The sequence below is a fragment of the Suncus etruscus genome, chromosome 1, assembly GCF_024139225.1.
Source record: "Suncus etruscus isolate mSunEtr1 chromosome 1, mSunEtr1.pri.cur, whole genome shotgun sequence".
Taxonomy (NCBI): Eukaryota; Metazoa; Chordata; class Mammalia; order Eulipotyphla; family Soricidae; genus Suncus; species Suncus etruscus.
Genome location: NC_064848.1, coordinates 181,859,621 through 181,883,845, shown reverse-complemented (window position 1 = coordinate 181,883,845; position 24,225 = coordinate 181,859,621). Strand labels below are relative to the sequence as shown.

The 24,225-nt window shown below is 40.7% G+C and overlaps 1 protein-coding gene across 1 annotated transcript in view; it reads left to right on the top strand.

The window, feature by feature from the left end:
• The window catches only part of UTP18 (UTP18 small subunit processome component), a 32,622-nt gene that overhangs the window by 2,969 nt on the left and 5,428 nt on the right, over positions 1 to 24,225 (top strand). Inside the window, exons 2-11 of the mRNA XM_049771011.1 lie at positions 143 to 255; positions 5,438 to 5,536; positions 8,640 to 8,707; positions 11,381 to 11,469; positions 14,712 to 14,837; positions 14,933 to 15,107; positions 17,479 to 17,579; positions 17,840 to 17,930; positions 20,349 to 20,472; positions 21,318 to 21,492. Of these exons, the coding sequence (XP_049626968.1) occupies positions 143 to 255; positions 5,438 to 5,536; positions 8,640 to 8,707; positions 11,381 to 11,469; positions 14,712 to 14,837; positions 14,933 to 15,107; positions 17,479 to 17,579; positions 17,840 to 17,930; positions 20,349 to 20,472; positions 21,318 to 21,492 (1,161 nt within the window). The remainder of the gene's footprint in view (positions 1 to 142; positions 256 to 5,437; positions 5,537 to 8,639; positions 8,708 to 11,380; positions 11,470 to 14,711; positions 14,838 to 14,932; positions 15,108 to 17,478; positions 17,580 to 17,839; positions 17,931 to 20,348; positions 20,473 to 21,317; positions 21,493 to 24,225) is intronic.

Below are 24,225 nucleotides of genomic sequence, written 5' to 3'. Positions count from 1 at the left end.
TCTCTCTGGTGTTGCTTGCTTCATTTCATCTATTATTTTATTAGAGGACTTAAAAACATTTCTAAGCTAACTGCAGTGAGTGTATTTGTATCCATACAGCACAAAAACCTCAGTGACTGAAGGTATTTTATTGTTTTTGTAGATTCAAGTACGGGAAAACGCAGATGACTCGGAAGTTGAAAATGAAGCAACAGATAATTTTCCACCTCAGAAGAAGCCAGTTTGGGTGGATGAGGAAGATGAAGACGAGGAAATGTAAGTTGCCTTAAATTTTTTTCCCCAGAAACCTTCCTTCTGCTTTAAAAATTATTTTGTGGGCCAGAGCAACAGTACAGTGAGTAAAGATTTGCCTTGCAGCTGATCTGCCTCTTGTATGGTTCCCTGAGCCTGTCAGGAGCAATTCCTGAGTGCAGAGCTAGGAGTAACCACTGTGCACTCCACTGGGTGTGTTACAAAACAAAGAAACAAACTTTATCTTTTTTTGCATCCTCCAGAGTAATAGTATAGCAAGTAGGGCATTTGCTTTACATGAGGCTAACCTGGATTTAATCCCCAGCACAGCAGGAGTGATCCCTGAGTGTAGAGCAAAGAACTGGGTGATTCCTGAGCTCTGCTGGGTATGGCCCCCAAACAAAAGCCCCCTCCCCAATGCAGTTTTTTTTTTTTTTTTTGGTTTTTCGGCCCACACCCGTTTGATGCTCAGAAATTGCCCCTGGCTTGGGGGGTGGCCATATGGACGCCGGGGGATTGAACTGCAGTCCTTCCTTGGCTAGCGCTTGCAAGGCAGACACCTTACTTCTAGTGCCACCTCGCCGGCTCCAAATGCAGTTTTTTTTTTTTTTTTTTGTGGTTTTTGGGTTATTCCTGGCTCCATGCTCAGAAATTGCTCCTGGCAAGCATGGGGGACCATATGGGATTCAAACCGATGACCTTCTGCATGAAAGGCAAACGCCTTACCTCCATGCTATCTCTCCGACCCCGCAATGCAGTTTTTTTAAAAAAAGATCTTCTTAAACACTTAATTTGAAAAAAAATTAGTTAGCATGTTAACATGTTACTACTTGTCTCTCTTTTGTACTTTAGAGATTAAAAGATTCTTCTGACCTGAATTTGCCTCATTTGGCCATGGACAAGGAAACCCACTTTTTCTTTTTATAAATAATTTATTATTTATTTTATTTTAATTTTTTTTGGTACCTAGTATTTACTCTTGACTATATATGTTCAGTAATAATCTTGGTGATATTTGGGCACCATATATGATCCCAGGGATCAAACTAGATATGCAAGACTAGAGCTTGAAACCCTGAACTGCTGGGATAGTTTGGAAGGGGGCTGCCAACTTCCCAACAGTTTGTCTTTTTGTATTGACCCTGGAATGGATTGTTCAGCGGCAGGGATATAGCACATGAAACAGATGGAGTCACTGGAGGTGCTTAGGACCTAAGAGGTTGAACATCCTCTTGGATCACACTGAGCCAGCCACTTGGTGAGCTGCTTTCTTTGCTAACTTTTATTGGCCAGTGTTAATAGAACAAAGGTTCACGTGAGGGGCTGACTGGGTTGAGTAGTTAAGGGTACTTATGTTAATTAACTTAGGTGGGTCCCTAATTAATCCTGGGTTGGCTTTATGCCTCAAAAAGGGTGTATGGAGGAAAAGAAAAGTAGGGAGTGATCTAAGAATCAAACACTGGTGTCTCTGCTGAACTCTCTTTGTTTTTTGACTGCTTGTTTTTTTTTGAGTAACACCTGTCAGTTCACAGGGCTTATTCCTGGCTCTGCACTCAAAAATCAGTCCCGTGAGCTCAGGAAATCATGGGAGTGCTGCTTACAAGGCATGCAACCCGATGTACTATCTGGCCCTGGGATATTTCCTTTGGCTTTCAAACTACCTTATGATTATTCAAAAATAGATAAATCACCAATCTTATAAAGTAGCCATGATTTTTTTTTTTGTTTTTTTTTGTTTTTTTTGTTTTTTTTTGGGACACACCGGCAGCGCTGAGAGGTCATTGGATGCCAGGATTCGAACCACCGTTGGTCCTGGGTCCACTGCTTGCAAGGCAAATACCCTACCACTGTGCTATCTCTCTGGCCCCAAATTAGCCAAAACTTATAGTCAGTATTGGGTGAATAGACTTTCATATCTTTTAATTGATCAATGTGGAATTAACATCTTTATGCATATTTGTTTTTGTGCCACACCTGGTGATGCTCAGGGGTTACTCCTGGCTATATGCTTAGAAATCTCTCCTGGCTTGGGGGACCATATGGGATGCCGGGGTATCTAACCGCGTTCCATCCTAGGCTGGTGCGGGCAAGGCACTTACTCCTTGTGCCACCGCACCGGCTCCTGAACAGCAGTTTTTTTGTTGTTGTTTTATTTTGCTTCTGGGCCATACCCAGCGGTGCTCAGCGGTTACTTCTGGCTCTGTGCTCAGAAATCACTTCTGGGGGGCCTGAGCGATAGCATGGAGGTAGGGCATTTGCCTTGCATGCAGAAGAACGGTGGTTCGAATCCCGGCATCCTATATAGTACCTCAGCCTGCCAGGAGCGATTTCTGAGCATGGAGCCAGGAGTGACCCCTGAGCACTGCCGGGTGTGACCCAAAAACAAAAAAACAAACAAAAATGAAATCACTTCTTGCAGGCCCAGGGACCATGTGGGATACTGGGGATCAAACCCGGTCGACCACACACAAGACAAATGCCATACCTTCTGTGTTACTACTCCGGCCACAGCCTAGAGTTTTTAATGCTCATGATAAATACTACCAACTTGACATGAAGTTCTACCTATTTTTCATTGAAATTTGTCTTCATTCCATTCCCCCCCCACCTGCTCTTCATTCCATTTTTATGAGATTTTGAGCCATACCTGCTGTGTTTGGGGTTACTGTTGCTTTTGTGTTTGGGAGTCTCCCAGTGGTGGCCAGGAATCAAACCTGGGTCTCCTGCATATAGTGCACAAATCATGATTATTTTTCTATTTTTCTGGCCCTTGTTCCATTTTCATAAGCAATGATTTACCTTTTTTTCCTTATGTCAGTGATGAGAAATACCTAATATGTGATAAAAGCATGCTCATATTTAGTCATTAATACTTCTTAGAAATGGTCCCCATTATGTTTAATTTCTTTATTGAAATTTTAAATTTTATTAATAAATATGTATTAACGCCAGAGTGATAGTACAGGAGGTAAGGCACTTAAATGGGACAGGATGGTTTCTGCTATAATTCCGGTTCTGTTCCTAACACCACAAACAATTTCTGGTAACTAATGGATGCTCAAAAGGATCACCTTCTTCCCCACCCTTGCCCCCCAGCCCCTAGTCTATATTTAAAGTATACAAAATGTTTGGTTTTTGTTTGGGGGACCTGCCCATAAGTGATCTGTACATATCCAGGTTGTCTCTGTGCAAGGCAAGTGCCCTATTGGCTATTCTATTATTCTGGTCCTTATAACATGATGTACATTGTCAAATGATTTCATAGGCAAGCTAATTCCTCACACAGTCCGTTTTGTGGTTTGTTTTGGGGCCTCACCAGCAGTGCTCCGGGGTTACTTCAGGCTCTGTACTTGGGATAATGTGGGATGCTGAGGATCAAGCCCAGGTTGACTGCATGCAAGGCAAGCACTGTACCTGCTGTGCATCTCTCTGCCCCCTCTTAACTGTTTTAGTCTTCTGGTGTTTTTTTTGTGAGGGGTTTGGACAAAACCTGGCGAAGCTTGGGTTACTCTTGACTCTGCGCTTAGAAATCACTCCTGGCAGGCTTGGGGGACCATATGGGATGCTGGGAATTGAACCCGGGTCCATACCCGGTTAGCCATATTAAAGGCAAATGCCCTACCACTGAGCTATTGCTCTGGCATATAAGCAAGATTATGTGATTTTTTTTTCAGTGTCAGCATATTTTTCAAATTCATCCGTGTTGTCATAAATGGCGCTTCATACTAATTAATTATCATAGGATAATAACTCTACATACAGTGAATTAAAAGTATTTGTCAGATTTATTGTAATTTTTCTTCCAGTTTTTATGTTGCTGTTTATTATTTTTGTTTTTAATGTTTAACTTTTTATATAAAATTCTGTGAATCTGTTTTCCTTTTTTGAATCTTTTTTCTTTTTTTTTGGTTTTTGGGCCACACCCGGTAACGCTCAGGGGTTACTCCTGGCTATGTGCTCAGAAGTTGCTCCTGGCTTGGGGGACCATATGGGACACCGGGGGATCGAACCGCGGTCCGTCCAAGGCTAGCGCAGGCAAGGCAGGCACCTTACCTTTAGTGCCACCGCCCGGCCCCATTTTTTGAATCTTATATTATTGTTATTTTTAACAGAAAATTTCATCAGAGAGAAAATTTTTTTTCATGTCAAGTTTTAGTTTTTCTATTTTTCTTTACTTTATCTGAAAGTCATTTTGTTTTGTTTTGTTTTTGGGGCATACTGGGCAGTGCTCATGGGTTACTCCTGGCTCTACCTACACTCAGAAATCACTCCTGGCAGGCTCAGGGGACCATATGGGATGCCAGAATTTAAACCACCATCCTTCTGCATGCAAGGCAAATGTCCTGCCTCTATGCTACCTCTCCGGCCCCTGAAAGTCATTTTGGTGAAAGGTATAATGCTGGGCCCAGAGAGATAGCACAGCGGCGTTTGCCTTGCAAGCAGCCGATCCAGGACCAAAGGTGGTTGGTTCGAATCCCAGTGTCCCATATGGTCCCCCGTGCCTGCCAGGAACTATTTCTGAGCAGACAGCCAGGAGTAACCCCTGAGCACTGCCGGGTGTGGTCCAAAAACCAAAAAAAAAAAAAAAAAAAAAAAAGAAAGGTATAATGCTGCATCTAGGTACATCATGAGTTTGAAATAAAAGCTTTCTGAAGAGTTAAGTAAATGGATGGAGGTTAAGTCATTGCCTGACTTTGTGCTGGTTCAATTCCCAGTACCACAGGGTTGGCCCCCAAAGCATCACCTAATATTAATATTATTTTGGGGGGTGGGTTTGGGCCATACCCAGTGGTGCTCAAATTACTCTGTGCTTAGAAATTGCTCCTGGCAGGCTTGGGGGCCCATATGGGATGTCAGGGATTGAATCTGGATCTGTCCTGGGTCAGTTGTGTGCAAGGCAATTGCCCTGTTCCTCTGCTATTGCTCCGGCCCCACGTAGTATTATCTGGAGCATAGAGTTGGGCATCGCCTAGAAGCACAGTTAGGTGTTTGCTGTCCTGTTTCCCCTACCCTGCTTCCCCCCTCCAATGTAGACTTTTTGTCCTGGGTGTAATGGAGAATATGCATGTGAGATATTATATACATCTTAATATTAAGACCTTCCTATACTATTCAATTAAATGTTTCTCAGAATCCTAGAGGCAGCAATTGTTTGTTGATTCTTTAAAAGATATTTATGTTTGCAATTTATTTTTTTAATTTATAGGGTTGAGATGATGAACAACAGGTTTCGGAAAAACCTGATGAAAAATTCCAGTGAAAGTAAACTTTCAAAGGACAAACTTCAAAAGAGACTTAAAGAAGAGTAAGTATCTTTTCTCATATGATTTGTCAAGTAGTTTTTATTACCAGTAGTGTATCTTGTTTTTCTTTTCTTTTCTTTTCTTTTCTTTTCTTTTTTTTTTTTTTTTTTGTTTATTTATTTATTGGTTTTTGGGCCACACCTGTGGTGTCTGGAGGGATTACTCCTGGCTCTGAGCTCAGAAATCACTCCTGGCAGGCTTAGGGGACCATATGGGATGCTGGGATAGAACCGGGGCCTGTCCTAGGTCAGCACATGCAAGGCAAATACCTTACCACTGTGCTATCTCTCCGGTCCCTATCTTGGTTTTCTTAATTTTTTGTTTAACTGCTTCCCCGGTAGTCAGAGTTTCATTTTGAAACAGTAAGAAAATCTAAATTTTAGTCATTTGAAAGGAGAAGGGACTACAATAGAAAAATAAAATTGGAAAAAACTTGTAATACAACCATCAATATCAAATTAGTGCTAAGTTTGCTTGCTCATTTGCATATAGTAAGCTATTTTTATTTTCACAACTTTGTAATATAATATGAAAAGTTGTAATATAATAATATTAAAATAACAGTAGCTACAAACATTTGCTTTAGGGTTTAATTAAATATGTTTCTTGGTTTGCCATTTATTTGTGTGTGTATATAAGTATAGGGCTGGAGAGAGCATTGGAGGTAAGGTGTTTGCCTTTCATGCAGAAGGTCATCGGTTCAAATCCTGGCATCCCATATGGTCTCCTGTGCCTGCCAGGAGCAATTTCTGAGTGTGGAGCCAGGAATAACCCCTGAGCACTGCCGGGTGTGACCCCCACAAAAAAAAACAAAGCAAAACAAAACATTTAGGGGCTGGAGAGATAGCACAGCGGCGTTTGCTTAGCAAGCAGCCCACCCAGGACCTAAGGTAGTTAGTTCAAATCCTGGCCTCCCATATGGTCCCCTGTGCCTGCCAGGAGTTATTTCTGAGCAGATAGCCAGGAGTAACTCCTGAGCACTGCCGGGTGTGGCCCAAAAACCATTAAAAAAAAAATCAGTTCAAATTATTTTGGGGCCGACAAGGTGGCGCTAGAGGTAAGGTGTCTGCCTTGCAAGCGCTAGCCAAGGAAGGACCGCAGTTCAATCCCCTGCGTTCCATATGGTTCCCCCAAGCCAGGGGCAATTTCTGAGCGCTTAGCCAGGAGTAACCCCTGAGCATCAAACGGGCCCGAAAAACCAAAAAAAAAAAAAGTGTGTGTGTGTGTGTGTGTGTGTGTGTGTGTATGTGTATATATATATATATAAATATTAATATATAAAAAAGTATATATAAGGTTCATGGTTTAATTTCTGCACTGGTAAAACATTTGTCGTTTGTTTATCTATTTGGGGTATGTTGTTTTCTGATGTTTGAAAGTAAGTTGATGACATAATAATGACACTGTACCCCCATTGCTTATTATGCATTGCCTGTGAGAACATTCTTCAGATTTGTGATACTCTAATTCTGCCTTAAAAATCTTAGTAGTCAAAAAGTTAGTGCAAAGGGCTCTGGAACACATTCCTGGTATGCATTTTCTTAGTTTCATTCCTATACTGCATGGTTGGTCCCATGAGCACTGAACCAGCAGTAGCCCTGGAACCACTGCTAGGTTGTCCCAAACGTTTTTAAAAAGAGAAGAGGTTTATAAGCTATTTTATCTTTGATTTTTGTGGGGCAACAGCTGCAGCACTCTGGTTATTCCTAGCTATGTGATCAGAAATCATTACTGGTGGGTTTGGGGGACCATATGGGATGCTGGGGATGGAATCCAGGTTGGCTTCATGCAAGGCAAATCCTTTACCTGTCATGTCCCCATTATAAGCTTTTTTTCTAAGGACCATACACAAGACTAGATTTGTCTCAAAACTAAGGTCTGACTTGATAACCTACGGAATGCCCTGAGCTACTTCAATAAGGATTCTTCTTTGACTTGTAAAATAAGTGTTTGAGTTTGGGTATCATGTAATTTATTGTGCACACGTGCATGCCTGTGTGTGTGTGTTTTAAGAGAATCCATATGTGTGTGTGTGTGTGTGTGTGTGTGTGTGAGAGAGAGAGAGAGAGAGAGAGAGAGAGAGAGAGAGAGAGAGAGAGAGGGTCTGTGTGTGTGTGTTTTAAGAGAATCCATGTGTGTGTGTGTGTGTGTGTGTGTGAGAGAGAGAGAGAGGGTCTGTGTGTGTGAGTGTTTGTGTGTATCTGTGTGTGTCTGTCTGTTTTGAAGGAATCCCTAATCTTCCTGACTTTTTTGTTTTGGGCCACACCTCCGACAGCGCTCAGGGGTTGCTCCTGGCTCTGCTCAAAAATCACTTCTGGCAGGCTCAGGGGACCATATGGCAGGTTTATCCTGGGTCATCTGCATGCAGGGCAAATGCCCTAGTTCTGTGCTATGACTTTGGCCCTGGGATCCCTAATCATCACTTCACTACATGTAGTTTCATCCTTGGAAAGTGCCGCTTACTATTTAGTAGAAATGTTTTGAACCTTTATGTGGGTTTCTGGAGTTCCTTTTTGGGTAAGGAGTGTACATATCTTGGGAGTGCTCTGGTTGTTTCAGGCTCAGTATTGGAACTTGCTCCTTGAGGTTGTGCTCTGATGGAGGCTGGGCCTCACACATGCAAGATCTCTTTCAAGTCTTTTTCCTCATGGTTTTGTGCCAGGGATTTTTAAATGGGTACCTTCAAGATGGAGAAGCCTGGTGGTTGGTTGGATGACTCACTTTGTTATTTTCCACTTCAGGGATCACAGTCCAGTTTTGCCATTTGTCTAATTTTCAAAAAGTTTCATTTTTTTTAATAGCTAGTAAACTTAGTGTTTATTTCTGCATTAAATATTTATAAGATTCTTTGTACCTTCCAGCTTCTAGCCTTTATGCTGTAATGGAAATGGCATTTCCTAAACATTTTTCCAGAGAGAAATGCTGCCATTTTATTCAGATTGTGTTGCATAATACAGCACAATGAAACAAAGGGCTGCATATATTACCTACCCAGCTGATCATTTTCTTAGAGAGTTTTTCTTTGGAAAAGATTCTCTACATGCTCTAACGTAAACTCTTTAAATGTATCATATAATGGTTATCACAAATTTATATCTTTGCTAGATTCCAGCATGCTATGGGGGGAGTACCTGCCTGGGCAGAGAAGAATAAGCGGAAAATGTCTTCAGATGGTGAGTTTAAATTAATTAATTTAAATCTAGATGTCTGTGTTTAAATTATTTCTGTGATTAAGCTTTCTTGGCTCATTTGAACATGTTTCAAATATATATATATATATATATATATATATATATTTTTTTTTTTTTATGAAAGTATTAATTTTGAAGTCTACCATCTCTGAGGTGAAGCCCTTTATAGTAGTAACAGGTTTTTTTTTTCCCCTTGGCCACACCTGGCAGCACCCAGAGGTTGCTCCTGTCAGGCTCTGGGGACCATTTGGGATACTGGGGGATTGATCCACCAGTTGGCTGCAAGCAAGACAATCTCCCCACTACTGTGCTATTGCTTCGGCCCTACAAACAAAAGTTTTCCTTTTTCCTTTTTTGGGTCACACCCGGCAGCACTCAGGGGTTACTTATTCCTGGCTCTGCGCTCAGAAATCGCTGTTGGCAGGCTCGGGGAACCATATGGGATGCCGGGATTCGAACTACTATCCTGCATGCAAGGCAAACACCCTACCTCAATGCTATCTTCGGCTACTTTGAGTTTGAAAGGATCTTATTGAAGTAGTTTGAATTATTCACTTTTATATCTATTGGGTAATAAGCTGCTTAAATATGTAAAATAATATACTTTTTACTGGACTAAATCTTCCTCATCTCTAATAATTGTTAGGAAAAAGTTTTCTAGTTTGAAATTTATCTCGCTATATCCAGTAGCCCTACCATCTGCGGGAATACAGATAATCTTTTTTGGGGTGGGATGTTTGGGCCACATCTGGTGGTGCTCAGGGCTTACTCCTAGTTCTGTGCTCAGGGATCACCACTGGAGGTGTTTGGGGGACCCTATGAGGTATCAGGGGGATTGAACCCTTGCTTCCAGGCTTTCTACCCACTGTATTGTATTTCCAGCTCTGGGATAAAAAGATATATCTTACTTACCTCTCTTTTATATGACACTGAGAAATCGCCATGTTTTGTTTTATTTTATTTTGGTTTGGTTTTTGGGTCACACCTGGCAGCACTCAGGGGTTACTTCTGTCTCTGCGCTCAGAAATCACTCCTGGCTTGGGGGGACCAAATAGGATGCCGGGGGATCCAACCACGGTCTATCCTAGGCTAGCGCTTGCAAGGCAGACGCCTTACCTTTAGTGCCACCGCCTCTGCTCCATGACATAATTTCTGTACCCTTGGTAACCAATTGCTTTTCTGGATGCAATACTTTGTTGTTCGTTTTATAATTCTGCAAGCATAGAACATAGCATCTTAGATCCATGTAATTATAGGGACTCTCCTACATCACAAGATTAGTCCAGTACAAATTTCCCTTTTATGTGTACAAAATTGGTGTGGTGGAAGGTGATGCTCACTTCCAGATTCTGACATCTGCAGAATAACTTTCCTCATGTTGTCCATGATGATGACATCCAGTTGGGGAAAGAAGAAGGCCTCATTCAAGAGAAGTTGTTTTTGTTTGTGGGACTTAACCTGTGGTGCTCAGGGTTTACTTCTGAGTACAGCAGGGGTCTCAAACTCAATTTACCTGGGGGCCACAGAAGGCAAAGTCGGGGTGGTCCTTGAGTGTAAAGTCAGTAGTAAGCCTTTAACATTGGGGGGTGTGTGACCTAAACAACTAAAAACAAAACAAAACAAAAAAAGATTCCTCTAGGGCAGGGCCACAAAATGTTGTTCGGAGGGCTGCAAACCGTGAGTTTGAGACCCCTGGAATACAGGTTCTGCACTCAGGAATTACTTTTAATAATGCTCAGGGAACTCAGGAAGCCAAAGATTTACCCAGGTAGGCTCTGTGCAAGGGAAGCACATTCTCAGCATCCTTTATGGTCTCCCAAGCACAGCCAGGAGTAATTCCTGAGTGCACACCAGGATTAACCCCTCAGCACTGCTGGGTGTGGCCAAAAAACAAGCAACAAAAACCTACAACAAAACAAGACTCTTAGGAGAGCAGGAAACTCAATTTATTTAGAGACTGATTAGGTCAGCAGTTAAATTACTGCTGCCATCTGAGATATATAATTTAGTACCTTCATTTTGTGTATATGGGAAAGTGAGGAACAGAAATAAAAGTGAATGTGTACAAGGTATATTCTTATGTATAAGAATTGTGCAGACAGAATGATAATACAGTGGGTAGAGTGCTTTCCTTGTACATGGCTGACCTAGGTTCGCTTTCTGGTACGCCAAATGGTCCAACGAGCCCACCAGTAGTGATCCTTGAGCTCAGAGCCAAGACTAAACACTGAGCACTGCCAGATGTGGCCTAAACAACCCTATCCCCAAAATATAGATAAATAAATAAGGCAAAGTGCTGTCTACACATCAACTTCAGTTCTGTCCAACGTGCTATTTTCAGCAAGTATCTTTCAGAGAGAAGTATTTTCCCTTTAAATATAATTGTAATGTATCATCTTTAAACCATAATTTTATCATTGTACACCTTCAGAAATCAATAGTATATAAGTTATGGATTGTGTAGTAGAGGAGAAAGATCCCTTTTATGGTAAGTTATAGATTATTTTCCTCTTCCTCAAACCTCCCTGTCTTTATAGCTTGCAAAATGATATCAAGAGTTGGGAAGGCAGTTGATACTTGAAATGCAGGTATTTGGGGACAGAATGACCACCTCATTGGTTCTAAAGATCAGCCTTTTGGGTTTGTTTGATTTAGATGAAAGTGAAGAGGATGAAGATGATTTGTTGCAAAGGACTGGGAATTTCATAACTACATCAGCTTCTCTTCCAAAAGGAATCTTAAAGGTGAGAATCGGTAATGTTCAGCCTCTCTTGCTAGTTACTACGTAAATATTGTGTGCTTCCTAATACATGTATATGAAAATTGTTATTTGTGGGATTGTGTGCTTGCTTTTAGTTAGCCTTAGTAAATACTTAATGCAGAGATAATCAGGAAAATTAAATTATATGCTCAGGAATCTGTTGGAAGTCCTGTTTGATTTCCCTTCTTTCCTTTCTCCTTATTTTCAACCTATTTTGTGCAGTTTACATCTAGTACACTATAGTAGATTCATGACTAGTTTTCATTCTTTTTTTTTGTTTTTGGGTCACACCTGGCAGTGCTCAGGGTTACTCCTGGCTCTGCGCTCAAAAGTTGTTCCTGGCAGGCACAGGGACCATATGGGATGCCGGGATTCAAACCACCTGGATCGGCTGCTTGCAGGGCAAACACCCTACTGCTGTGCTATCTCCCCTGCCCCTAGTTTTCATTCTTAAGCTAATCTTAATACAGTAACGAGAGATTTAAAAAAAAAAATCAATTCATGTCATTTTTTATTGCTTTTTGAAAGCTTCTGAATTTATTACTTTACTCACTATGATTTGGTCTGGTCAGTGTCTGAAATTTCACCTCAGGTCTTTTCCCTCTCATTCTCTACTCAAGCTTGGCAGGACTTCTTAATTTTTTTATATTTATTTTTTTTTGGTTTTTGGGTCACACCTGGCAGCTCTCAGGAGTTACTCCTGGCTCTGCTCAGAAGTTGCTCCTGGCAGGCTTGGGGGACCATATGGGATGCCGGGATTCTTCTGTGTCTAAGGCAAATGCTTTACCACTGTGCTATCTCTCCAGCCCCAGGACTTCTTTATTCTTAAATGCTCTGACACTTTTTTTCAAAACAAAACAAAAAACCTTTGTTCTTTAAGTACTGCTATGATCAGCTTATTCCTTTTTTTTTTTTTGGACTATACCCAGTGGCTCTCAGAGATTTCTCCTGGTTCTGCCCCTTCAGAAATCACCGCGGCAGGCTTGGGACCATATGGGATGCCAAGAATTGAATCTGGGTCCATCCTGGGTCGGCTGCAGGATTCTATCGCTCTGGCCCCTCATTCTTTCTTTCTGTTCAAGTAATATCTTGTAAGAACTCTCCTGGCCATCCTATTTAAAGTGGTCTATAGCAGTTACTAATAATACTATTCCTTCTGACTTACTCAAATGCTTTTCTATTGGGGTCCTCCCTTTTAAGTATCTATCAAATGAATAGGTCTCTCTCTGACATGATATATTATCTGTTATAAAATGATATTATGTAGTAGATGAGAAAGATAACCTTTTAAATGGTAAGTTATTAGAGGAAAGTAGAACTGCCTCTCTGTGCCTTATGGAGATGTTTTAACTCCTCATAGAGGGACTTTACAGCCACTTTTTGAAAATGTAGTTACCATAAACATTTAACTACAAGCAAACTACACATATAATTCTTGTTAATGTTATTAAAATATGAGGCTCCTATTCTACCACTAAGCTATGTCCTCTGTAGCTCAATTGAATTTTATTTTGTTTTGATTTGTTTTTGGGCCATACCCAGCAGTGCTCAGGGGTTACTCCTGGCTCCACTATTAGAAATTGCTTCTGGGGGCCCGGAGAGATAGCACAGCGGCGCTTGCCTTGCAAGCAACCGATCCAGGACCAGAGATGGCTGGTTCGAATCCCAGTGTCCCATAAGGTCCCCCGTGCCTGCCAGGGGCTATTTCTGAGCAGACAGCCAGGAGTAACCCCTAAGCATCGCAGGGTGTGTCCCAAAAACAAAAAACAAACAAACAAAAAAAAGAAATTGCTCTGGCAGGCTCGGGGGACCATATGGGATGCCAGGGATTGAACCCAGGTCAGTCATGTGCAAGGCAAACACCCTACCTGCTGTGCTAGTGCTCTGGCACCTCATTTAACTTTTAATGCAGGAGAAAAAAAGAAATGACTAGGACTAGAGCAGTGCTTCTCAAAGAGTGGGGCGCGAGGCTCCGTAAAGGGGGCCGCGTTTGACCTTGGCAAACACTGTTGTAACAAGCTAAGCCCCATGTAATGATACTATTTACAGTTGCGCAGGGGGCATGAAAAAAGTTTTCTTCTTCCTAGGGGGGCATGACAGAAATTTGAGAAACACTGGTTGAGAGACCATTTTGAAATGTCCCATCCTGTCTTCTAAAAAGTCTGGACCAGTCGACATTTGCACCACTAGTGAATGGGGGGTCCCTTTTCTCCCACAGCCAGGCCAATATTGCTTTTTTTTTTTTTTTTTCGGGCCATACCCGTTTAATGCTCAGGGGTTACTCCTGGCTAAGCGCTCAGAAATTGCCCCTGGCTTGGGGGGACCATATGGGACGCCGGGGGATAGGGGGATCGAACCGATCTTTCCTTGGCTAGCGCTTGCAAGGCAGACACCTTACCTCTAGCGCCACCTCGCTGGCCCCAGTATTGCTTTTTTGTTCTTTGTGATATGTAGCAAAATATAAAATAACAAACTATCTCTACCCTGTTGGAGAACTGAACACATTGCATGTCAACCTTAAGAACCATGGAGAAAACCACTTAGTGCTTTTTTTTGTGTCATGAGTGCAAAGATGCCAGATTAGGAATTTTTAGTAAAATTACTCTGGATAGCAAAGTGTTTTTCCTAACACAAATGGGTGCATCTTTGGGAAGTTTCTCTAAGTAATGCTGATTTTAAAATCTTGAGTATTAAAGCACCTTGGGTAAAAATATTTTTAGCTTTGTTTTTGGGCTATACTTAGCTTTGCTGAAGGCAGGGATCACTCCTCGCATGCCACAAGGGGCCACATTGGTGCTGGGAATTGAACCCTAGTCAGCTACAAGCAAGGCAAGCCCATTAAAAATTACTACAATGGGGCCAGAGTAATAGCATAGCGGTAGGGCGTTTGCTTTGCACATGGCTGACCCAAGATGGACCTGGGTTCGATTCCTGGTGTCCCATATCATCTCCTAAGCCCGGAGTGATTTTTGAGTGTATAGCTGGGAGTAATCCCTGAGCGTCACAGGGTGTGGGCCCCTTCCCCCCCACTCCCATACATCCCTCTCCAAAGTCTTGCCATGGTAGTAGAGTGTGATCTTCAGGTTGCCATTCCATTGAGACCAGTGGAATCTTTTACATTGTCTTCTACATTTTAAATAGCATTATAATGACTGCCTTAAGCTTTAAAGAAAACAGTGTTTAACCCATTTGAATTGATAAAATTTCAGCTATGTTTTTCCTTAGATGAAGAATTGCCAACCTGCTAATGCTGAACGCCCTAGTTCTGCTCGGATCTCTTCTGTGCAGTTCCATCCAGGTGCACAGGTTGTGATGGTTGCTGGACTAGATAACGCTGTATCCTTATTTCAGGTAGGCATTTTAAATGAAGACTTGTAGTGCAAAGCATTTATCATAAGAATACAGGGTCTAATCAGCAGGAACATTTTGCCTTTTTTTTTTTATAGGTTGATGGGAAAACAAATCCTAAAATCCAGAGCATCTATTTGGAAAAGTTTCCAATCTTTAAAGCTTGTTTTAGTGCTAATGGAGAAGAGGTTTTGGCTACAAGTACCCACAGCAGGGTTCTTTATGTCTATGATATGCTGGCTGGAAAGTTAATTCCTGTGCATCAAGTGAGAGGTAGGTTTTTATTGAACATTGTCATTCCTCCTTTTTTTCTTTATTTTTTTAAGTTTTTGTATTTGGGTCACACCTCGCGGTGGTGCTCGGGTTATTCCTGGCTCTGTGCTCAGAAGTTGCTCCTGGCAGGCTCGGGGGATCATATGGGATGCCAGGAATCAAACCAGAGTCTGTCCTGGGTTGGCCTTGTGCAAGGCAAATGCCCGACTGCTGTGCTGTCGCTCCAGCCTTGTCATTCCTCCTTTCATGTCCACAGCTGAGTTAGTTTAACAACCACTTGTACCATATGATTCTTGCCTTGCATGCAAAAGAACCATGGTTCGAGTCCCGGCATCCCATATGGTCCCCTGAGCCTGCTGGGGGCGATTTCTGAATGTAGAGCCAGGAGTAAGTAACCCCTGAGTGCTGCTGGGTGTGACCCAAAAACCAAAAAAAAAAAAAAAAAGTCTTCTAGTATTTAGAAAATCTCATATTGAAATATTTGCATGAAAATAGTTAATTGATTCTATTGAACATTTACTATAAGAAAATCATAGTTTGGAAATACCTGTCATCCCAAGATCAAAAAGGGCAGATGAAAAACAAAATATTGTTCTGTAAAGTTAGTATTTATCATCATACTCAGCAGAAAGAGCATGGTCATGGAACGAGAAAGCATAGCTTCTTGGAATTTTCTTGGAAAAATTATTTTCATTCAGTGCAGCTTATAATAGAAAGTTGGCTTCCATTTCAAGGAAATAAAGCATTGCTTTAGTATTGTGATATGTTTTAAAGAATAGATTACTTTGTAAGTATACTTTTTGGTAGGTGAAAGGGATTTCTTTCCTCAGCCTTATTCATTCTTCCCATGCATTCCCCGAGTCCTACTCTGACAAAATATAGTGACACCTTCATAAATCCTGAGAACCAAATCCTTGTGATGAGGGTTGCTGGATCGATACTATAAATCATAGGAAGTGGTGGTATATGCTACAGCTCGCTAGTAGTCCTGCTTTGTATGTGTGGGACTGTAAATGATTTTGTACAGCCATATTTCTACTGGTGGTTGGAAGAAATAAGGCCAAGATGAAAACATCTTGTTACTTTTTTCTTTCTTGTATTTTGACACTTAGTGATTCTTTCCAATTAGATTCTTTATGTAATCATACTTGATGCTTTGCCTTTATTAATGTGTTTATGAATCATGTGGGGGAACTTGTGCAGAATCTGGTTCTGTGGTCTGACTTTGGACAGTGGTGCATTTTTAGCAGCTCAGGTGATGCTGATATATATATATTTTTTATGGTTTTTGGGCCACACCCGGCGATGCTCAGGGGTTACTCCTGGCTGTCTGCTCAGAAATAGCTCCTGGCAGGCACGGGGGACCATATGGGACACCGGGATTCGAACCAACCACCTTTGGTCCTGGATCGGCTGCTTGCAAGGCAAACGCCTCTGTGCTGTCTCTCCGGGCCCGATGCTGATATTTTTGACATAAGGAATCTCACTTTGAGTTTGAAGCTTTTCAGCATCTCCCTCTATCAAGAGAAAACATTATATGATGATTACTTTTATCTTATCGTTCATTCTGCTCTTTAGATCTAATGGGCTATGGTATCTCATTGCAGAAGGAAGCTATGGGTCAGTCAAAATAATAGTGTTGTTAGTTTGGGACTTGGTGTGCAGGGTTGTTTTCCTGTTACTGACTATAAGAGATGGCATTTTATTTTTTCCTCTGTTTTCTCTTTAATAAGAATAACCTAATAATGATTTAATAGTAACTGTTAGTCACATGTGTTTATTTTTGTGATATACTTCTCCTTTTATTATTATTGAACTCTTTATGTTTAGAGATTGCAATTCAGTGGAAGAGTCCATTGTGTGCTTGAACCTGAGAGTTTGGTCCTGGGCATTGCTCAACCTCAAGTGTTAATCTTTGTTGTGCTCTGAGAAGGACCTTCAGCATAATCAGTGCTTCTCCCAAGAATATGTGCCCCCCTGAAAGCTCCTGAATTGAATAAACCAATCTCAGGTTTACTCAGGGCTAAAGTTAAAGGCATTGAGACACCTGCAGGCATTGAGAAGAGTTGACTGGCATGAGCCCTCTAGCACTTTGTCTTTGTTGCAAGTATACACTGTGTTTGCACAGGTCCTGCACAGTATAAGGGTATTTGGGGGAACTGAATCTCTGGTCTATGGCTACAGTGATAACTTCAGAGTAAAAGCAAAGAAATTAGCTAAGCACTAGCATTTGGATATTCAGTGATCTGGCTGAGTTTAAACCTAGGCTTTGTTTAATTTGAAGACATGTAAATAACTCAAGGGATCAGAAACTTGTCACTGTTTTTCTAGAGAATAATATTAATTTAATGTAATTGATTTATCTCCTTAGGTTTAAAAGAGAAGATAATAAAGAGTTTTGAAGTTGCACCCGATGGGACCTTCTTACTCATAAATGGTGTTGCTGGATATTTACATTTGCTATCAATGAAGGTATAATTCTTTTTTAGTTACTGTTCTTCAAGGATAAGACATATCTTGAATCATAATTCCTGGTGTAAAGCCATCAGTCTTCATTTCAAGTTTAGGAACATAGTGGGAATTGGGGAGTTATGGGCAGTAAAGTTTAAAGTATTGGGAAAAGCAAGCATAGATGCCACAAATAAGAGCTAGATTAAAAAAATTTTTTATTCCACAGTTTCATTTATCCTTTTGCCTCCATAAGAATTTGATAAATAACACTTTTCTTTCAGACAAAAGAATTGATTGGTAGCATGAAAATCAATGGGAGGATTGCAGCATCCACATTTTCTTCAGATAGTAAGAAAATATATGCATCTTCTGGTAAGTTAATGCCATAATGACAAAGAGGCAGTTTTGGATGCTTTTATAACTATTTGATTCTATATATTTTTTTGTTTTGTTTTTGGGTCACACCCGGCGATGCTCAGGGGTTACTCCTGGCTGTCTGCTCAGAAATAGCTCTTGGCAGGCACGGGGGACCATATGGGACACTGGGATTCGAACCAACCACCTTTGGTCCTGGATCGGCTGCTTGCAAGGCAAACACCGCTGTGCTATCTCTCCGGGCCCAATTCTATATTTTCTTGCAAAAAATATTTACTTGTAGAATGCATTTTCATCTCATTTTCTTACTAGCAGAACTGAAGGACTTAATTAATTGGAAAGGAAAGGCTGAGAAAAAATGTATTTATGGGATGGAGTGATAACACAGTGGTAGGGCATTTGCCTTGCATGCAAATGACCTGGGACAGACCCACGTTTGATCCCAGCATCCCATATGGTCACAGGCTGCCAAGAGCGATTTCTGAGTGCAGAGCCAGGAGCACCGCCTGAGCTCACTGCCAGGTATGGCCTGGCCCCAAAACAAAACAAAAACAAAAAAGTGTATTTATTTCTTTGTTTGTGGTGCTGAAGGTTCAGTTCAGGTCCACATACGTGCATGCCATGTGATCTAGGTTCCCAGACCTAAAAATGCTTATTTACAACGTGATGTGATCTAATATTTTTGCTTTCTGTATTGAGGTGCTAGAATCGTTGCCATTTTCTTCTTTTAATCCCCTTTGATCTATTTTTTCTATTTGTTTGGTGCCAGATTAGATAATTACATGTTTTTTCATTGTTGACTGAAGGCAGTTCACTTCTCGCTGACATTTTGCAGTTTTGACCAATTCTTTTTCATCCCCAGTTTGCTCTAATCTTGCTCTGTTGCTCTTCTGCTTTTTGGACTGCCCATTCTACTTTCATTCCCAAAAGATTTTGGGGCCTTCAATTTCAGAAAGGCTCCCACTGTTTGGTAGTGGTTGGCAGTCAAGTAAATGTTCCTGTGAGTAGTAGTATACATTTTTTGCAGAACTTATTAGCATAAATATTCATTAGCTAGAAGCCTTTGTTAATGCATTAGTTTTTCTCTTTTTAAGTTTAATTTGGACTTTGGGGTTATACCTGGTAGTGCATAGGACTTAGTCCTTCCTGGCTCTGAGCTCAGGGAACACTCTTGTTAAAACTTGGGAGAGTAAATGGGGGTGCTGGGAATTGAACCCTGTTTGCTCGAATGAAGAAAAGCACTTTATATGGTGTTTTTTTTTTTTTAGACTAATTTAACTCTTTGCTATGTTTTTTAATTGATTACTCTCTAACTTCAGCTTTTACTTTAGTTTGAGATTAGTGCTGGGATTATTCTGTTTTGTTTTCTTTATTTGGGCTATACCTGACTGTGTTTATGGGTGTACTTTGCTCAGGGATCATTCCTTGTGGTGCTGAGTGGTGGGTGAAAATCATAAATCAACGCCAGGCATTAAGCCGGGTTTGACAGTCAAATGAGTGCCTTACCCTAGACTTTATCTCCAGCTTGGATTTTCAGAATCACTCCTATGTAATGTTGGTTTTCTTTTTCTTTTTTTTTTTTTTTTTTGAGCCACACCTGTTTGATACTCTGGGGTTACTCCTGGCTCTGCATGCACTCAGAATTCACCCCTGGCTTGGAGGGACCATATGGGACACTGGGGGACCGAACCGCTGACCATCCTAGGCTAGTGCTTGCAAGGCATCTTTCCGGCCCAGACAAGCTTGCATTTTATTTATTTATTTATTTATTTATTTATTTATTTATTTATTTATCTCTCTCTCTATCTATCTCTATCTATCTATCTATCTATCTATCTATCTATCTATCTATCTATCTATCTATCTATCTATCTATCTATCTATCTTTTTTGGTTTTTGGGTCACACCGGGCAGTGCTTAGGGGTTACTCCTGGCTCTATCTATCTATCTATCTATCTATCTATCTATCTATCTATCTATCTATCTATCTATCTATCTTTTTTGGTTTTTGGGTCACACCGGGCAGTGCTTAGGGGTTACTCCTGGCTCTGTGCTCAGAATCACTCCTGGAAGGCTCGAGGGACCATATGAGATGCCAGAATTCGAGCCACCGTCCTACATGCAAGGCAAAAACACCTTACCTTCATGCTATCTATCTGGCTCCGAAATGTTGGTTTTCTTAAAAGTGAATTTTGTTTTTCCTAAAAGTTCAACCCAAGCTATTTTTACTGTAAAGATACCTTTTATTAAAGATTAATTATAGAAGGAAATGTTTTTGGGCCAATTTTTTGGTATTTATAGTAGGTCTTGATTTGTAGTTTCTTGTGCTAGTAAAATGGTACTCAGAATTGTCAGTCTACTTGCCTTTTAAGTTTAAAAGAAAAGTAACCAATATCATTTTTTTACTTTCTTTAGGGGATGGGGAAGTTTACATTTGGGATGTGAACTCTAGAAAGTGCTTTAACAGATTTGTTGATGAGGGCAGCCTGTATGGATTGAGCATTGCTACATCTAGGAATGGACAGTATGTTGCTTGTGGGTAAGTAAAAAGGGCTCTCATAACTCTAAATAACATTTTGCTAATGAGAGAGTTTTAAAAGTTGATTGTATTGAATGGTGCTTGAACGGTTCTTTTTATAAACAATTCATTAATAATACAGTTGGTAAATTATGTCTCTGTGGGAGGAGGTTCCTGGCTCTCTTACACAGGAGTGACCTCTAGTAGTACTTGGGACCATATGGGATGCCAGGAATTCAAACCAGGGTTGTGGCTGCCAGAGCATCTTATGTATTGTGATGTTTGGTGGTTAGTACCACCATCGGTGGCCACAAAACAAAAAATTAGAATCAGCATGAGGTAGAACTACAGAGTGTGTGCAGTTTTTATTCTGGGATGATCTTAGCCATTAGTTTCTTTGTTTTTGTTTTTATTTTAGGGGAGGATGTCGCACCCAGTGGTGTTCTATTAGTTCTGTGCTCAGGGATTACCCTGATGCTGTATACTGGGAATCAAGCCCATGCCATTTGTGCAAAGTAAATAACTTATTATCTCTGCACCCACTGGCTCCTTTGAGCCACTGCACTTAATTAGTTGATGGAGTGGACTCTGTATTCAATTACCCTGTGAAAGCTCTTTTGCTTTTTTTTTTCTCGGGGGGGGGGAGGGGATTTGGATCACACCCAGCAGTGCTCAGGGGTTACTCCTGGCTTCACAATCAAAAATCACTCCTAGCATGCTCTGGGGACCATATGGGATGCCGGGATTCAAACCAATGACCTTCTGCATGAAAGGCAAATGCCTTTCCTCCATGCTATCTCTCCAGCCCCTGCTTTTTTTTTTTTTTTTTTTTTTAATCTATTGTACTCCTTTTTTTCTCTTTACAGTTCTAATTGTGGAGTGGTAAACATATATAATCAAGAGTCTTGTCTACAAGAAACAAATCCAAAGCCAATAAAAGCTATAATGAATTTGGTAACAGGTGTTACGTCTCTGACCTTTAATCCTACTACAGAAATCCTGGCAATTGCTTCAGACAAAGTAAAAGAAGCAGTCAGATTGGTAATTTTTTTGCTCTTTTATCATTGACAATTTTAAAATCTAAATTAAGCAATATAATTAGTGTATATTATTTCTTTTGATGTAGAAATTAGAAATTATTAGTATTGTAGCTTTTTTTTTTTTTGGTGGTTTTTGGGTCACACCCGGCAGTGCTCAGGGGTTATTCCTGGCTCCAGGCTCAGAAATTATTCTTGGCAGGCACGGGGGACCATATGGGACGCCGGGATTTGAACTGATGACCTCCTGCAGGAAAGGCAAACGCCTTACCTCCCTGCTATCTCTCTGGCCCCAGTATTGTAGCTTTTTGAGTTGTGGAAATGAGGCACAATAGCTACTAAATTTGTATTTTGGGAAAGCTGTGCTTTCTGTTCTTAACATTTCTGAAATGATCTTTGTCTTCAGTTTTCTTTCAGCGTGAAAATATGTTTAGGTCAGATGCACTTAAAAGAGATAGTCTTTTATCTATCTCTTTTTAAGGTATCTCATTTAATGAATAATGAGTGGAGACAATTCTTAAGTTTTGAAAATAAATTGAACTTGAAAATTGTGTGACAACCCACAGAGACTGGCACACATCACAAAGAACAGGAACAATGAGTGCTGGCGGGGATGTGAAGAGAAAGTAACACTCATTCACTGCTTGTGGGAATGCTGTCTAGTCCTGCCTTTATGAAAACCAATATGGAGATTCCTCAAAAAACTGGAAATTGAGCTTCCATATGATTCAGCTATACCACTCCTAGGGATATATACCCTAGGAACAGAAAAATGCAATACAAAAAACCCCTCCTTAGACCTGTATTCATCACAGCACTATTTACAATAGCCAGATTCTGGGAACAACCAAGATGCCCTTCAACAGATAAATGGCTAAAGAAACTGTGATGTATATACACAATGGAATATTAGGCAGCCATCAGGAGAGATGAAGTCAAGAAAAGTTGAGATACATGGATAGACATGGAAACTATTATGCTGAGTGAAATAAGTCAGAGGGAGAGACAGACACACAAAATAGTCTCACCTATCTATGGGTTTTAAGAAAAATAAAAGCCATTATTGTTATAATTTCCAGAGATGAGGGCCAGAAGGACCAACTAATGATATGAAGCTCACCCTCAAAGAGGGGTGAGTGTAGTTGGAGAAATAATACACTAATAACTACCATGACAATGTTAATGAGTGAGAGAAGTAGAATGCCTGTCTCGAATACAGGCAGGGAGTGTGGGTAGAGGGAGATGGGGGGCATTGGTGGTGGGAATGTTGCACTGGTGAAGCAGAGTGTTCTTTATGTGACTGAAACCCAACTACAGTTATGTTTGTAATCATGCTGTTTAAATAAAAATATTATTATAAATAAACCCAGTAATGCTGGGGGACACCAGGCAGTGCTTGGGATGAACCCAGAATATCTACATGCCAGGCATGCTCTCATCCTTGGAGTCATCTCCCTGACCTTTACGTTTAAAATTAAAAAAAGATAAGAAAATTGTGTGACGAGATTGTAAACAGCTGTTAGAGCACTATGAACAAATCTTTGTATAAATTTCCAGGTTTGGTGTTTAGGAGGACTCCTAGTATTCAGAGGAGTCTAATAGATTTTGAGATGATTGACTATTTGGTAAAATATAGTAAAAAGTGATGGGAGGGTTTTTGTTTCTGTTTTTGGGCCACACTTGGTGGCCCTCAGGAGGTACTTCTGTCTCTGTGCTCAGAAATCACTCCTGGCAGGCTTGGGGGACCATATAGGAAGCCAGGGATCAAATTCTAGTCCATTCTCGGATCAGCAGTTTGCAAGGCAAACACCCTACCACTGTGCAACCACTCTGGCCCTGATGGGGAGTTGTTTTTTTTTTTTGTTTGTTTGTTTTTGTTTTTTTCTCCCTTGAAAATGGGCAGTAGGCAAGTTTAGAAACCTTTTTTTTTTTTTTTTTTTTTTGGTTTTTGGGCCACACCCGGCCGTGCTCAGGGATTACTCCTGGCTGTCTGCTCAGAAATAGCTCCTGGCAGGCACGGAGGACCATATGGGACACCGGGATTCGAACCAACTACCTTTGGTCCTGGATCGGCTGCTTGCAAGGCAAACGCCGCTGTGCTATCTCTCTGGGCCCCGGTTTTTTTTTTTTTTTTTTTTTTTTAAAGAAACTTTTATATAAAATCTCGAAATTGTGCAGGATGTCAGACACATAATTGAGTGAAAACTAGGTTTGAACATGAAGATTCTTGCAAAAATTAAAAATACTTTGTAATTAAAATTTTTTTCACTTTATTTAAACAAAAATGTTCACAAAATTTTACATAATTCAGTTGTTTCAATGTCATAATGAACATAAGACAGTTTCATTCAATATCTCAACATACTTCTTTCCTCCAGTGTAATATTCCCTTCACCATTGTCCACATTTACCCACTGTCCCCACCCCAAGGCAGTCCTGTTGACAGACACAAAATATTTTTTATTGCTCTTTAAGACTAAATACCTAACTTAGTCTTACTTTGAATTATCAAAAGATAGTCAGTAAAAGAAAATTTGTGAAAATCATTAGTCATTGTCTGAGCTTTACTAAGCTAATTGTTGCTAGTTGAACATTCTGTGTTGTTTGTTGAGAATAGTTGACTTCTTTTTGCTTTGTTTTTTTGTTTATGTGCCACACCCAGCAGTGCTCAGTTACTTCTGGCTCTGCATTGAGGAATCACTCCTGGATGTGCTCAGGGGTGCTAGAGATCAAACTT